At 47.6% G+C, this 13725-nt stretch overlaps 1 protein-coding gene across 1 annotated transcript in view; it reads left to right on the top strand.

Annotated features, from left to right (window-relative positions):
- LOC311148115 (voltage-dependent L-type calcium channel subunit alpha-1D-like) overlaps positions 1-13725 on the top strand; it is a gene marked incomplete at its 3' end in the record, with an annotated part of 33305 nt that overhangs the window by 5314 nt on the left and 14266 nt on the right. The window contains exons 3-20 of the mRNA XM_084185018.1: positions 5275-5414; positions 5522-5667; positions 5797-5949; positions 6228-6424; positions 7012-7115; positions 7265-7407; positions 7496-7561; positions 8457-8523; positions 8629-8655; positions 8821-8981; positions 9221-9446; positions 10058-10265; positions 10477-10597; positions 10781-10853; positions 10996-11056; positions 12716-12773; positions 12877-12973; positions 13090-13219. Of these exons, the coding sequence (XP_084041144.1) occupies positions 5275-5414; positions 5522-5667; positions 5797-5949; positions 6228-6424; positions 7012-7115; positions 7265-7407; positions 7496-7561; positions 8457-8523; positions 8629-8655; positions 8821-8981; positions 9221-9446; positions 10058-10265; positions 10477-10597; positions 10781-10853; positions 10996-11056; positions 12716-12773; positions 12877-12973; positions 13090-13219 (2178 nt within the window). The remainder of the gene's footprint in view (positions 1-5274; positions 5415-5521; positions 5668-5796; positions 5950-6227; positions 6425-7011; positions 7116-7264; positions 7408-7495; positions 7562-8456; positions 8524-8628; positions 8656-8820; positions 8982-9220; positions 9447-10057; positions 10266-10476; positions 10598-10780; positions 10854-10995; positions 11057-12715; positions 12774-12876; positions 12974-13089; positions 13220-13725) is intronic.

Below are 13725 nucleotides of genomic sequence, written 5' to 3' on the forward strand. Positions count from 1 at the left end.
CACACAGGAAAATACTCCGGTCGAACAAAATACACGAGCTCCACCAAGCTTCACTAACCTTCACAATAAACAATCAAGGGGGCAGAGGGAACACTTATACACATACTAATTAGGGGATTAGAATCAGGTGTGTGTGATAACGAGACAAGACAATTGTGATGATGATTGGGGTGGCAGTGGTTAGTACTCCGTTGACGACGAACGCCGAAGCCTGCCCGAACAAGGAGGGGAGGCAGCCTCGGCCGAAGTAGTGACAGTACCCCCCCCTTGACGTGCAGCTCCAGCAGCGCGCCGACCCCGGCCTCGAGGACGGCCAGGAGGACGCGGAGCAGGGCGAGCCGGATGGGGACGGTGGAAATCCCGCAACAGGGAGGGATCGAGGATATCCCTCACCGGAACCCAGCACCGTTCCTCCGGACCGTACCCCTCCCACTCCACGAGGTACTGAAAGCCCCCCACCCGATGCCTCAAATCCAGGATGGCACGGACAGAGTACGCCGGGGCCCCCTCGATGTCCAGAGGAGGTGGAGGAACCTCCTGCACCTCAGACTCCTGGAGCGGACCAACCACCACCGGCCTGAGGAGAGACACATAAAACGAGGGGTTAATACTATAATCAAGGGGAAGTAACAACCTAAACATAACCTCGTTGATTCTCCTCAGGACTTTGAACGGCCCCACAAACCGCAGGCTCAGCTTCCGGCATGGCAGGCGGAGGGGCAGATTCCGGGTCGAGAGCCAGACCCGATCCCCTGGTACAAAAACCGGGGCCTCACTGCGGTGACGGTCAGTGTTGGCCTTCTGACGACGCACAGCGCGCTGGAGGTGAACGTGGGCAGCGTCCCATGTCTCCTCCGCGCGCCGAAACCTTGGTCTGGCCTCGGTCTGGCTCTGGTGCCACGGTGCCAGAACCAGTTGGTAACCTAAAACACATTGGAATGGTGTTAGGTTAGTAGAGGAGTGGCGGAGAGAGTTCTGGGCATATTCTGGCCATGGCAAGAACACCGACCACTCCCCCGGCCGGTCCTGGCAGTAGGACCGCAGGAACCTACCCACATCCTGATTTACTCGTTCCACCTGACCATTTGACTCGGGGTGGAACCCAGAGGTCAGGCTGACCGAGACCCCCAGACGTTCCATGAACGCCTTCCAAACCTTGGACATGAACTGGGGACCTCGGTTGGACACGATATCCTCTGGCACACCGTAGTGCCGGAAGACGTGAGTAAACAGGGCCTCCGCAGTCTGCAGGGCCGTGGGGAGACCGGGCAGAGGAAGGAGGTGGCAAGACTTGGAGAAGCGGTCCACAACGACCAGGATGGTGGTGTTACCTTGGGAGAGGGGAAGATCAGTCAGAAAATCAATACTAAGATGAGACCATGGTCGTTGTGGAACTGGTAATGGTTGTACCTTACCCGTTGGGAGGAGCCTAGGTGCCTTACTCTGGGCGCACACCGAGCAGGAGGAGACGTACACTCTCACATCCTTAGCCAAGGTAGGCCACCAGTACTTTCCGCTCAAGCAGCGCACTGTATGGCCGATACCTGGGTGACCAGAGGAGGGTGACGTGTGTGCCCAGAAGATCAGACGATCACGGATAAGAGCAGGCACGTACCATAGCCCAGCTGGACACTGCGGTGGAGATGGATCTGTGCGTAATGCCTGCTCTATATCCGCGTCCATCGCCCATACTACCGGCGCCACAATGCAGGAGGCCGGGAGTATGGGGGTGTTGTCTCTGGGCCTCTCCTCTGTGTCATACAGCCGGGACAGTGCGTCTGCCTTCACGTTCTTCGTGTAGCGGAATACACCAGGATGTCATCGATGTAGACCACTACACCGCGACCAAGCATGTCCCGAAACACCTCGTTCACAAAGGACTGGAAAACTGAGGGAGCATTCATCAAACCATAGGGCATCACCAGGTATTCATAATGCCCCGTGGTTGTGCTGAATGCTGTCTTCCACTCATCTCCCTCTCGGATACGCTCCAGGTTGTACGCACCCCTGAGATCTAATTTGGTGAAGAAGCGCGCCCCATGCATTGATTCAATCACTGAAGGAATGAGGGGGAGAGGATGACTAAATCTTATCTTCTCCCTGTTCAGTGGTCGATAATCAATGCATGGGCGCAGACCTCCGTCCTTCTTCTTCACAAAGAAGAAACTTGAGGAGGCGGGTGAAGTGGAGTGACGTATATACCCCTGGCGCAGGGACTCAGTGACATATGTTTCCATAGCCACCGTTTCAGCCTGTGACAGGGGGTATATATGACTCCTGGGAGGTACAGTGTCTACCCGGAGGTTTATCACGCAATCCCCCGCCCGATGAGGTGGTAATTTAGTTGCCTGCGTTTTAGAGAACGCTTGCGCCAGATCGAGGTATTCAGGGGGAATGCGCACGGTGGAGGTACTGTCTGGACTTTCAACCATGGTGACTGGTATCGTGACTTCCGTAACAAACCCGGACCCTATTGGTCGACTATCGAGTGCTCTGATGGGGAGTGGAATGGATAGGGGAACCAATGAAATGCCTTGACGGCGTGCAAATGCCCTGTCCATAAAGTTCCCAGCTGCGCCTGAATCGACTAGCGCCTTACACTGGGGAACTACCATGTGATCGGGAAAGTGGATAGGTAGGGTACAGTGCGCAACAGAGGGCTCTGAACAAGTGTGGGTGTTCGATACCCGGGGTGATGCGTGAGTGCCCTGCCTGCCGCCTCCAGGCCCAAAAGAATGTTGACTATGACGTGTGGTGTACTGTCGCTTCGTGCCACCAGAGTGGCACTGTCGCTGTTCTCCTCCGCTCTCTCGGCTGGTGGATCCACCCAGCTCCATCTGCTCGGGATCCGAGTCGTCCGGGGTGGAAACGGGCAGACCCCTACCAGGACGTCCTCTGGCTGCCAGCAGGTTGTCCAACCGAATGTCCATGTCCACCAGTTTATTAAAGGACAACATGGTGTCCTGGCAGGCTAGCTCCCGTCGGACGTCCTCCCGCAGATGGCACCGGAATTGGTCGATCAGGGCCCGCTCGTTCCACCCGGACCCCGCTGCCAGTGTCCGAAACTCCAAGGCAAAGTCCTGCGCTGTCCTCGTCCCCTGCCTCAGGTGGACCAGTTGCTCACCCGCCTCTCGACCCTCGGGCGGGTGATCGAAGACCGCCCGAAAGAGGCGAGTGAACTCCCTGTAGTCATCCAACACGGCTTCTCCTTCGTTCCACACCACGTTGGCCCACTCCAGGGCTTTCCCACAGAGGCAGGAAACGAGGACGGACACCTTCTCCCGCTCCGATGGTTCCGGCCTGATGCTGGCGAAGTAAAGCTCCAATTGGAGGAGGAATCCCTGGCACAGCGCCGCCGTCCCATCAAATGCCCGTGGTCGGGATATCTGGATCCCTCCGGGTCCTGGGGTGTAGGTGGCTGGATCCGGTTGGCCAGCTGGTCTCGACAGCATCGTGGAATGCTCCTGGACCCGTGCCACGACTACAGGCATGCGCTCTTCTCCTGCTGACTCCATGAAAGCAGGTGGGTGATTCTGTGATGTAGTGGTGTTGAAGGAGTCAGGCGCAGGAGGGTAAATCACAGAATAACAGGCTTTAATCCGCAAAATAGAGGGTTACGCAGAAATGCGTCAAACACACTCCAGGGCACAAAACAGGTGCACTGGAAAATACAAGGCACACAGGAAAATACTCCCGTCGAACAAAATACACCAGCTCCACCGAGCTTCACTAACCTTCACAATAAACAATCACCCACAAGGACAAGGGGGCAGAGGGAACACTTATACACAGACTAATTAGGGGATAGAACCAGGTGTTTGTGATAACGAGACAAGACAATTGTGATGATGATTGGGGCGGCAGTGGTTAGTACTCCGGTGACGACGAACGCCGAAGTCTACCCGAACAAGGAGGGGAGGCAGCCTCGGCCGAAGTCGTGACAAGAGCAAGGGAAACAACTACTTCAAGGTCTCAGAGCGAGTGACGTCACCGATTGAAACACTACTAGCGCGCACCGCTAACTAGCTAGCCATTTCACACCGGTTACACATGCGTCCATAGCTCTGTCTCTGAATTTGATAGTGGTTACATTTCTCCAGCCCCATCCCTCAGCTTTTTATTGAAATGGGCGGAGAAGACCCTTTGTAATTGTTTCAACTGCTGATTGCCCCTTTAAAGAGGAAAAGTTGGGGGTCTGACTCAGATCAGGTGACCGTGTGAGGGATAATGATACTTAAACACTGACCATCTGTTCTGTTCCATCCCCACATAAGCCCCTCTGCCCCTCCTCCGTCTCTCTCTGGCAGAGGACATGATCTGATCTGTGATATCTTATAGATTACAATTCCGCCTTAATTTATGTACAGGTAACTGCCAAAATAAAGGAAACACTTGGGTAAATGAGGGATACAAAATATATTGAAAGCTGGTGCTTCCACACATCCCATCATGTCAACAAAACACCAAATGATGGAATTTCTCGAGAAAGAATGGCGTCTCATCCCACCAATAGAGTTCCAGACACTTGTCAAATCTATGCCAAGGCGCACTGAACACAACCTTGCAGATCATCATGCTGGGTCTGTGTAGTCCATCTGCTTGGCTGTGGGGCAGGACATTGTTTGGATAGTACTCTCCTTAAATGCCTTTCTAGATCTTGGAGTAGATCCCTTTATTGGATTGGGACTTGTGGGGAGGAAACTGAGGCTGAAGTCTGACGCTTTACCATAATCTCTCCCCCCCCCCCCCCCTCTCTACTATAGTGATACACTATGTCTTCATACATTCATTATACTACTATAGCTTATCCTTCTAATCTGTCACATCACCTTGTTTGACCAGGATGATATGGCCAGGTTTTGGCTGCCTTCCTATTCCAGCCTGACATAGAGGCCCAGTGACTGTGTTGCCAGAGATTTGCAGGATTAGGATGCATTTGGCCAAGGGTTATTGACTAGCGCTCTAGTGACAGGCTTATTATGGCTCCTTACTCCTGTGCACAAATGTTGACCTATATATGCCATCAACGTGACAGTGCCTGCCTTCCTTGCCACCCCCACATGCAGTAGATATATCAACATTAAAACAATATATCCCTACATATAATATATTCATTAGGATATTAGTTGGATATTAACCCTGCATAATGAACCTCCACAGACATCTTGTAAAATGTCTTTACCTCATTTTCCCAACAGCTGTCTTTGCTCTTGACTGATTACAGTAAACAGACAAATGAGGAAGTATGTGTATTTGACCATGCTGTCTTCTCAGGAACAAGTAGAGTACATCTTCCTGGTCATCTTCACCATTGAGACCTTCACTAAGATCCTGGCCTATGGCTTGGTTATGCACCCCAGCGCCTACATCCGCAGTGGCTGGAATTTGCTTGATTTTGTCATCGTCGTTGTCGGGTATGTCTCCATTCCACTTCTGTTACCCCCTCCTTTCTATTTACGATGTTTTAGCTGTATTGTTGTGTGCTGACTGTTTGGTTGTTGTTGTGCGGCTGTTGTTGCAGGTTGTTCAGTGTGGTTGCTGAGGGGACGGCCGACCACAAGCCTGGAGATTCCCACCATGCAGCAGGCAAACCAGGAGGACTGGATGTCAAAGCTCTTAGAGCCTTTAGGGTGCTGCGACCCCTTAGACTGGTGTCTGGAGTGCCCAGTAAGTTTGTGTGTGTGTGTGTGTTTATGTGTGTGTGTGTTTCAGTAAAACCCATCTCTCTACTGTGTGTGTGTGTGCGCGCTTGTGTGCATGTGTGTGTGTTTGTGTGTGCTGTGTGTGTGTGTCCAGGTCTCCAGATTGTCTTGAACTCCATCATGAAAGCCATGGTTCCCCTGCTCCACATTGGTCTACTGGTCATGTTTGTCATCATCATCTATGCCATCATCGGTCTGGAGCTCTTCCTCGGCAGGATGCACAAGACCTGTTTCTACATGGGCACTGGTACAAACTCCACTTTTACAACATAATAATAATAATAATATAATAATAATAATATAATTATACATATATATACACTGCTCAATACTGTACATACACATCCAAACACTATATAACAATGTTACATTTCAGTCATTGTACACAGACAGGGGAAAACAAGTTAGTTACATACTGTAGAGGTTTGTTATCAATTAATGCTTTGGAAGCCTGGATTTTATATGACATCTCCATCTTTTTACAAAGACAAATACATTTGTCACAATGGTTGTCCTCTCTCCCAGAACTGAACGTAGATGATGACCCCACACCATGTGCATTTGCTGGAAATGGGCGGGATTGTGTGGGCAACGGGACAGAGTGCAGAGGACCGTGGGAGGGGCCTAACGGTGGGATCACCAACTTTGACAACATCTTTTTTGCCATGTTGACTGTGTTCCAGTGTATCACCATGGAGGGCTGGACCGATGTGCTCTACTGGGTAACATCAGCCTCTCTTTTTTTCTTGGCTAAAATGGTGCCCTATTCCCTATAGTGCATTACTTTTGACCAGAAACCTGTGGGCACTGTGGACCCTGGTCAAAAGTAGTACACTATTGTACATAGGAAAAAGGGTGCCATTTCAGATGCACACTAGTCCTTTTTTTCTTCCTTTTAGGATCTTAACTTGTAGGTTATTTGAGGTTTGAAAAGGCTTCTGAAGTTTGGAATTTCCACTTTGACATTTCAGACTTGATTTTCCCTTACGAAAAATGTATCAACCCCTACAAAAATTAATTATAATCCACATCATAATTCACATTTCTTGTTGCTGCAGAATAATTTTCCTGCTGTAGCAAACTGGCTCAAATTAAGATCCGACATCTGTACTAATTCTCTCTCTTCATATAAATATGGAACACACCCACTGGGCACACACTGGTGGAATCAACGTTGATTCCAAGTCATTTCAATGAAATGACGTAGAACCAACGTTGAATAGACGTTGAATTGACGTCTATGTCCAGTGGGCAGTGTCTGATTAACAATGCTTCATCTCCCCCTATCTCTCTCTCTGCATTCCTTCAGATGAATGATGCAATTGGCTTTGAGATGCCCTGGGTGTACTTTGTCTCTCTGGTCATCTTTGGCTCGTTTTTCGTACTCAACCTTGTATTGGGAGTGTTGAGCGGGTGAGTGAGTTGAAGTGTGTGTGTATATTTGTCTTGTTTTACATTTGTGTGTGAAGGCCTTGTCCAAGTGTAGGTTGTGTAATGATCCTCTATATGTGTTTGTGTGTGTGTTTGTGTGTGCGTCTGTGTGTGCATGTCTGTGTGCGCAGAGAGTTCTCCAAGGAAAGAGAGAAGGCTGTGGCTCGTGGAGAGCTGCAGGACGCCCAGAATAAGAAGCAGATGGAGGAGGATATGTGTGGCTACATGGACTGGCTCATCGAGGCCGAGGATGTGGATGAGGAAGGAAACAAGCGTATGGTTAACTGACTGACTGACACATATAAATGTACCCACACACAAACCTCGCACCCATATAGTCAACCTTTGTGTCTCCTAACAAGGTGCTGCTGTTGCCAAGAAGAAAATGATGAAGAAGTTTGGCTGGTATAAACACAGCGAGGACGGAGGTATGATGATCTGTCTCTCTCTCACTGTTACTGTCTGTGTACTTGTACTACTTGACTCTCTGTAATCTTAGATGGAAAGCTACTGAGGATGGAAGCTGACTCTATAGCCAGTCCTGTCTGTCATATCTTTAATCTGTGCCTAGAGGACAGTGTTTGTCCTCAGGCCTGGAGGGAAGCCAAAGTCATTCCGCTATCAGCTTGCTGCCAGCTCTTAGCAAACTATTGGACAAAGATGTTGTTTGACCAAATACAATGCTATTTCAAGTTAAGCTGCAGCTGGCCCAGAACAGAGTGGCACGTTTTGCTCTTCATTGTAATCAGAGGGCTAATAACAATACTATGCATGCAAGTCTCTCTTGGACTGACTGCATTGCTTCTTTTTTTATTAAGAAACATTAATTCCAAATTGTTTGCATAGTCAACTTACACACAGCACTGACACACACTTACCCCACCAGACATGCCTCCAGGGGTCTTTTCACAGTCCCCAGGTCCAGAACAAATTCAATGAAATGTACAGTACTATATACAGTAGAGCCATGATTGCATGCAACTCCCTTCTGTCTCATATAGCGCAAGTGAACAACAAACCTGGTTAAAAAACAAACAAATAAAGCAACACCTCACGGCACAACGCCTCTCCCTTATGTGACCTACTTTTTGTGTGTATGTATTGACATGTATATGTAACTGATACACACACACACAAACACACACACTACATGTTAATGTTTTTAAATGTATGTAAATTATAAAGTATTTTGCCTGTTATTGTTCGTTATGTGTCGGATCCCAGTAAGACTAGCTGTCGCCATTGGTGTCGGCTAATGGGGATCCTAATAAAATCATCAACAACAAAAAAATCAAATCTATGGCTCTGCTATGTGTTCAACAGAATCGGATTCAGACTCTGAATTTGGAGCATATTTAGACGACGACAATGGCTGCTGCGCATCTCTTATGTAAGGAAATAAACAAATGTATTTGATTTACATGTTCATTTTCTGTTAATTAGATGTCATTGCTATCAATGGTGTCATGTAATGGTTCTTTCTCCTTTTTTGTAGGGCTAAAATGATGGCCAACAGTTTCTGGTAAGTTGAGCAGGATACCTCTAAGAATATACACAATGTTTTATTTTCAGTTTAAAAAAAGAATGTACACTACACTACAGACCTTTGACAAAGCCTGTTTCTGACCCTTCCACTCCTGACCCTTCCACTCGATATAACATGTCTGCTGTTTCTCTCTTCACTCAGTGACCAGCTATGCCAACTGAACCATGCCTTCCGAAAAAACTGTCGTGTAGCAGTCAAATCCCAGAACTTCTATTGGCTGGTGCTTCTTCTGGTTTTTCTCAACACTGCAGCCAGCGCCTCTGAACACTACGGCCAGCCCAAGTGGCTCACCGAGATGCAGGGTCAGGATTCACTCTCTCTACATCTGTCTGTTCTACTTTCTCTCTCCACCTACTTGTATCTGTTATTTTCTGTTTACTTCCACATGTCCTCCCCCCCTCTCTTTTTCTCTAGGTCATTTTCTCCATAATTCAGCAGGTTGAAATGGTGACATAGACATCAGGAACAATAAATAAATACATAAATCAATACAATAATAACCTTTATCAATAACCTTTATTTTCTCTTGTCTTTCCTTCAGAGCGGGCCAATAAGATCCTGTTGATGTTGTTCACGCTGGAGATGCTGTTGAAGATGTACAGTTTCGGTTTCCAGATCCACTTCTTGGCTCTGTTTAACCGCTTCGACTGCTTCGTGGTGTGTGGTGGCATCCTGGAGACGGTCCTGGTTGAGTTGCAGATCATCCCTCCCATCGGCATCTCTGTGCTGCGCTGTGTCCGCCTGCTCAGGGTGTTCAAAGTGACACGGTAGGTAACTGCTGGCCTGGTCCCAGATTTGTTTGTTCTATCTTTCTAGCTTCAGTAGTTTGGTCCTAGATCTGTTTGTGTTCTCTTGCTCATATTGTCTATGGTCTTGCTAGCTTGGTCAGAGGTCTTGCTAGCTTGATCCCAGATGTGTTTGTGCTGTCTTCCTAGCTTGGTCCCAGATGTGTTTGTGCTGTCTTCCTAGCTTGTTCCCAGATGTGTTTGTGCTGTCTTGCTAGCTTGGTCCCAGATCGGTTTGTGTCGTCTTCCTAGCTTGATCCCAGATGTGTTTGTGCTGTCTTGCTAGCTTGGTCCCAGATCGGTTTGTGTCGTCTTCCTAGCTTGATCCCAGATGTGTTTGTGCTCTCTTCCTAGCTTGGTCCCAGATGTGTTTGTGCTGTCTTCCTAGCTTGGTCACAGATCTGTTTGGGCTGTCTTGCTATCCTGGTCCCACATCTTTCCAGAATACGCTGCTATGCAAATCAAATGTACTTCTGAAATAACTATCTGGAATGTCACTCTCTGCAATTGATTAAATACATTTAATGCATGAATTCCGTATGGAAGGCTACTGTATACCTTGATTCTTTACCTTCAAACACTCCCCTGTTTAGGCACTGGGCAGCCCTGTCAAACCTGGTCAATTCGCTGCTCAACTCCATGAAGGCTATCTGCTCCCTGCTGCTCCTGCTCTTCCTCTTCCTCATCATCTTCTCCCTGCTGGGGATGCAGCTGTTTGGGGGCAAATTCAACTTTGATGAGACTCAGATGAAGAGGAGCACGTTTGACACTTTCCCCCAGGCCCTGCTCACCTGCTTCCAGGTGACTTATACTTCTAATACCCCTCACACTACTATCATGTTCTACATGCATGTGCTTTTCCTTACAGACCGCCCTCTTTCTGTCTGTCTGTCTCGCTCGCTCTCTCTCTCTCTCTCTCTCTCTCTCTCTCTCTCTCTCTCTCTCTCTCTCTCTCTCTGCCCCCCCCCCCTCTCCCTCTCTCTCTCTCCCTCTAACCCTTTCTCCTCTGTAGATCCTTACAGGAGAGGACTGGAATGCAGTAATGTATGATGGGATCATGGCTTATGGCGGGCCAGTCTTCCCACAGATGATCGTGTGCATCTACTTTGTCTCCCTCTTTGTTGTCGGTAACTGTATCCTTTCTGTTTACCAAGACAGAGCGTTGGTTAATCTATAATCCGCATTTGTACAAAGCCATTCAATGTACACAAACCTCTATCAAGAGGTACTCTAGAAGATACAAACTGTACTCTACAAGATCTGTATTCACTGATGTTCTCAAGCTCTTGGTCAGTTCCTTAATATCTCTTGATCAGATATCCTGCTCAATGTCTTCTTGGCTATCGCTGTGGACAACTTGGCAGGAGATGGTGGAAAAAAGAAAGTAGAGTAAGTATCACAAAAAGCAGACAAAGAAAAGCTATCATTTGATGGTCTGGGCTTAGTACTGGACATAGCTAAGTAGCATCAGTAATAAAGATGATATGTAGATGGCGAACCAAGACCAAGTGCTGAACGAATGGTTTTGCAGAGAGAAAAAGGAGGAGGAAGAGGACTGGGACGAAGATGATGACAAAGAGGAAGATGCGGCGGTATGTACCTACAGTGAGGGAAAAAAGTATTTGATCCCCTGCTGATTTTGTACGTTTGCCCACTGACAAAGACATGAGCGACAGAATAACAACAAAAAAATCCAGAAAAACGCATGTCAAGAATGTTATAAATTCATTTGCATTTTAATGAGGGAAAAAAGTTTTGGACCCCTCTGCAAACATGACTTAGTACTTGGTGGCAAAACCCTTGTTGGCAATCACAAAGGTCAGATGTTTCTTGTAGTTGGCCACCAGGTTTGCACACATCTCAGGAGGGATTTTGTCCCACTCCTCTTTGCAGATCTTCTCCAAGTCATTAAGGTTTCGAGGCTGACGTTTGGCAACTCGAACCTTCAGCTCCCTCCACAGATTTTCTATGGGATTAAGGTCTGGAGACTGGCTAGGCCACTCCAGGACCTTAATGTGCTTCTTCTCCTTTGTTGCCTTGGCCGTGTGTTTTGGGTCATTGTCATGCTGGAATACCCATCCATAACCCATTTTCAATGTCCTGGCTGAGGGAAGGAGGTTCTCACCCAAGATTTGACGGTACATGGCCCCGTCCATCGTCCCTTTGATGCGGTGAAGTTGTCCTGTCCCATTAGCAGAAAAACACCCCTAAATATTAATGTTTCCACCTCCATGTTTGACGGTGGGGATGGTATTCTTGGGGTCATAGGCAGCATTCCTCCTCCTCCAAACACGGCGAGTTGAGTTGATGCCAAAGAGCTCGATTTTGGTCTCATCTGACCACAACACTTTCACCCAATTCTCCTCTGAATCATTCAGATGTTCATTGGCAAACTTTAGACGGGCCTGTATATGTGCTTTCTTGAGCAGGGGGACCTTGCAGGATTTCAGTCCTTCACGGCGTAGTGTGTTACCAATTGTTTTCTTGGTGACTATGGTCCCAGCTGCCTTGAGATCATTGACAAGATCCTCCCGTGTAGTTCTGGGCTGATTCCTCACTGTTCTCATGATCATTGCAGCTCCACGAGGTGAGATCTTGCATGGAGCCCCAGGCCGAGGGAGATTGACAGTTATTTTGTGTTTCTTCCATTTGCCAATAAGCGCGCCCATTCCAGCCTTGTGTAGGTCTACAATATTGTCCCTGACATCCTTGGAGAGCTCTTTGGTCTTGGCCATGGTGGAGTGTTTGGAATCTGATTGATTGATTGCTTCTGTGGACAGGTGTCTTTTATACAGGTAACAAACTGAGATTAGGAGCACTCCCTTTAAGGGTGTGCTCCTAATCTCAGCTCGTTACCTGTATAAAAGACACCTGGGAGCCAGAAATCTTTCTGATTGAGAGGGGGTCAAATACTTATTTCCCTCATTAAAATACAAATCCATTTATAACATTTTTGACATGCGTTTTTGTTGTTGTTATTCTGTCTCTCACTGTTCAAATAAACCTACCATTAAAATTATAGGCTGATCATTTCTTTGTCAGTGGGCAAACGTACAAAATCAGCAGGGGATCAAATACATTTTTTCCCTCACTGTAGATGTTGTTTCAGGGGACAAATACACTGCAATATTTTCTACAGCAGCTACCTTCTCCAAATGATAATGGTTCATGAGTGTCTGTGATCCTCAGTGTTTTAAAGATAAAATATATTATCATGTTTGCATTTCTTTTGCTCACTCTTTCCTTGTCAGAATGAGATGGATGACTGGGAGGAGAACGAGGAGTTGAGAGCCATCGAGGGTCTGGAGGGTAAGTGTCGTTCCATACACCTCAGAGAGATTCTCATCAGACTGTGTGACACATTCAATGTTCTCTAAATCCGCTGATCTGATTAACTCCCGTCTCTCTCTAGGAATTATGCCTGTGAAGCCTGAATTTTCCGCTCCAAAAGAGAAGATTGAACCCATTCCAGATGGTAGCTCCTTCTTCATTCTTGGAAAGAGAAACTGGTAAGTCACAGCCACAGAGCCGTATGGGCCCTGGTCAAAAGTAGTGCACTATATAGGGAATTGTGTGCCATTTCAGAGCACCCATATAATTAGCATGGTCTCTCCTCTCCCCTCAGCCTCCGAGTGGCCTGTCACAACCTCATCCACCACTCCTACTTCACCAACCTCATCCTCGTCTTCATCATCGCCAGTAGCATTTCTCTGGCTGCTGAGGATCCAATCAGAGCTCACTCCTTTAGGAACAACGTAAGGCAAACAGACAAAGAAACAAAAGACCCTCTCCTCGGCCAACAGTCAGTCCCGACCTCACAACCAAGCACTACCGCCCAATCAATATACAGTCCATCCACATTTTGTAACATTACAGCCTTATTCTAAAATGGATTAAATCCTTTTTTCCCCTCATCAATCTACACACAATACCCATAATGACAAAGCAAAAACAGGTTTTTAGATTTTTTTGCAAATGTATTACAAAGAAAAAACTAAAATATCACATTTACATAAGTATTCATACCCTTTACTCAGTACTTTGTTGAAGCACCTTTGGCAGCTATTACAGCCTCGAGTCTTCTTGGGTATGACACTATAAGCTTGGCACACCCGTATTTGGGGAGTTTCTCCCATTCTCTGCAGATCCTCTCAAGCTCTGTCAGGTTGGATGGGGAGCGTCGCTGCACAGCTATTTTCAGGTTTCTCCAGATCGGGTTCAAGTCCGGGCTCTGGCTGGGCCACTCAAGGACATTCAGAGA

Source organism: Coregonus lavaretus (assembly GCF_964263955.1).
Source record: "Coregonus lavaretus genome assembly, chromosome: 20".
NCBI classification, from domain to species: Eukaryota; Metazoa; Chordata; class Actinopteri; order Salmoniformes; family Salmonidae; genus Coregonus; species Coregonus lavaretus.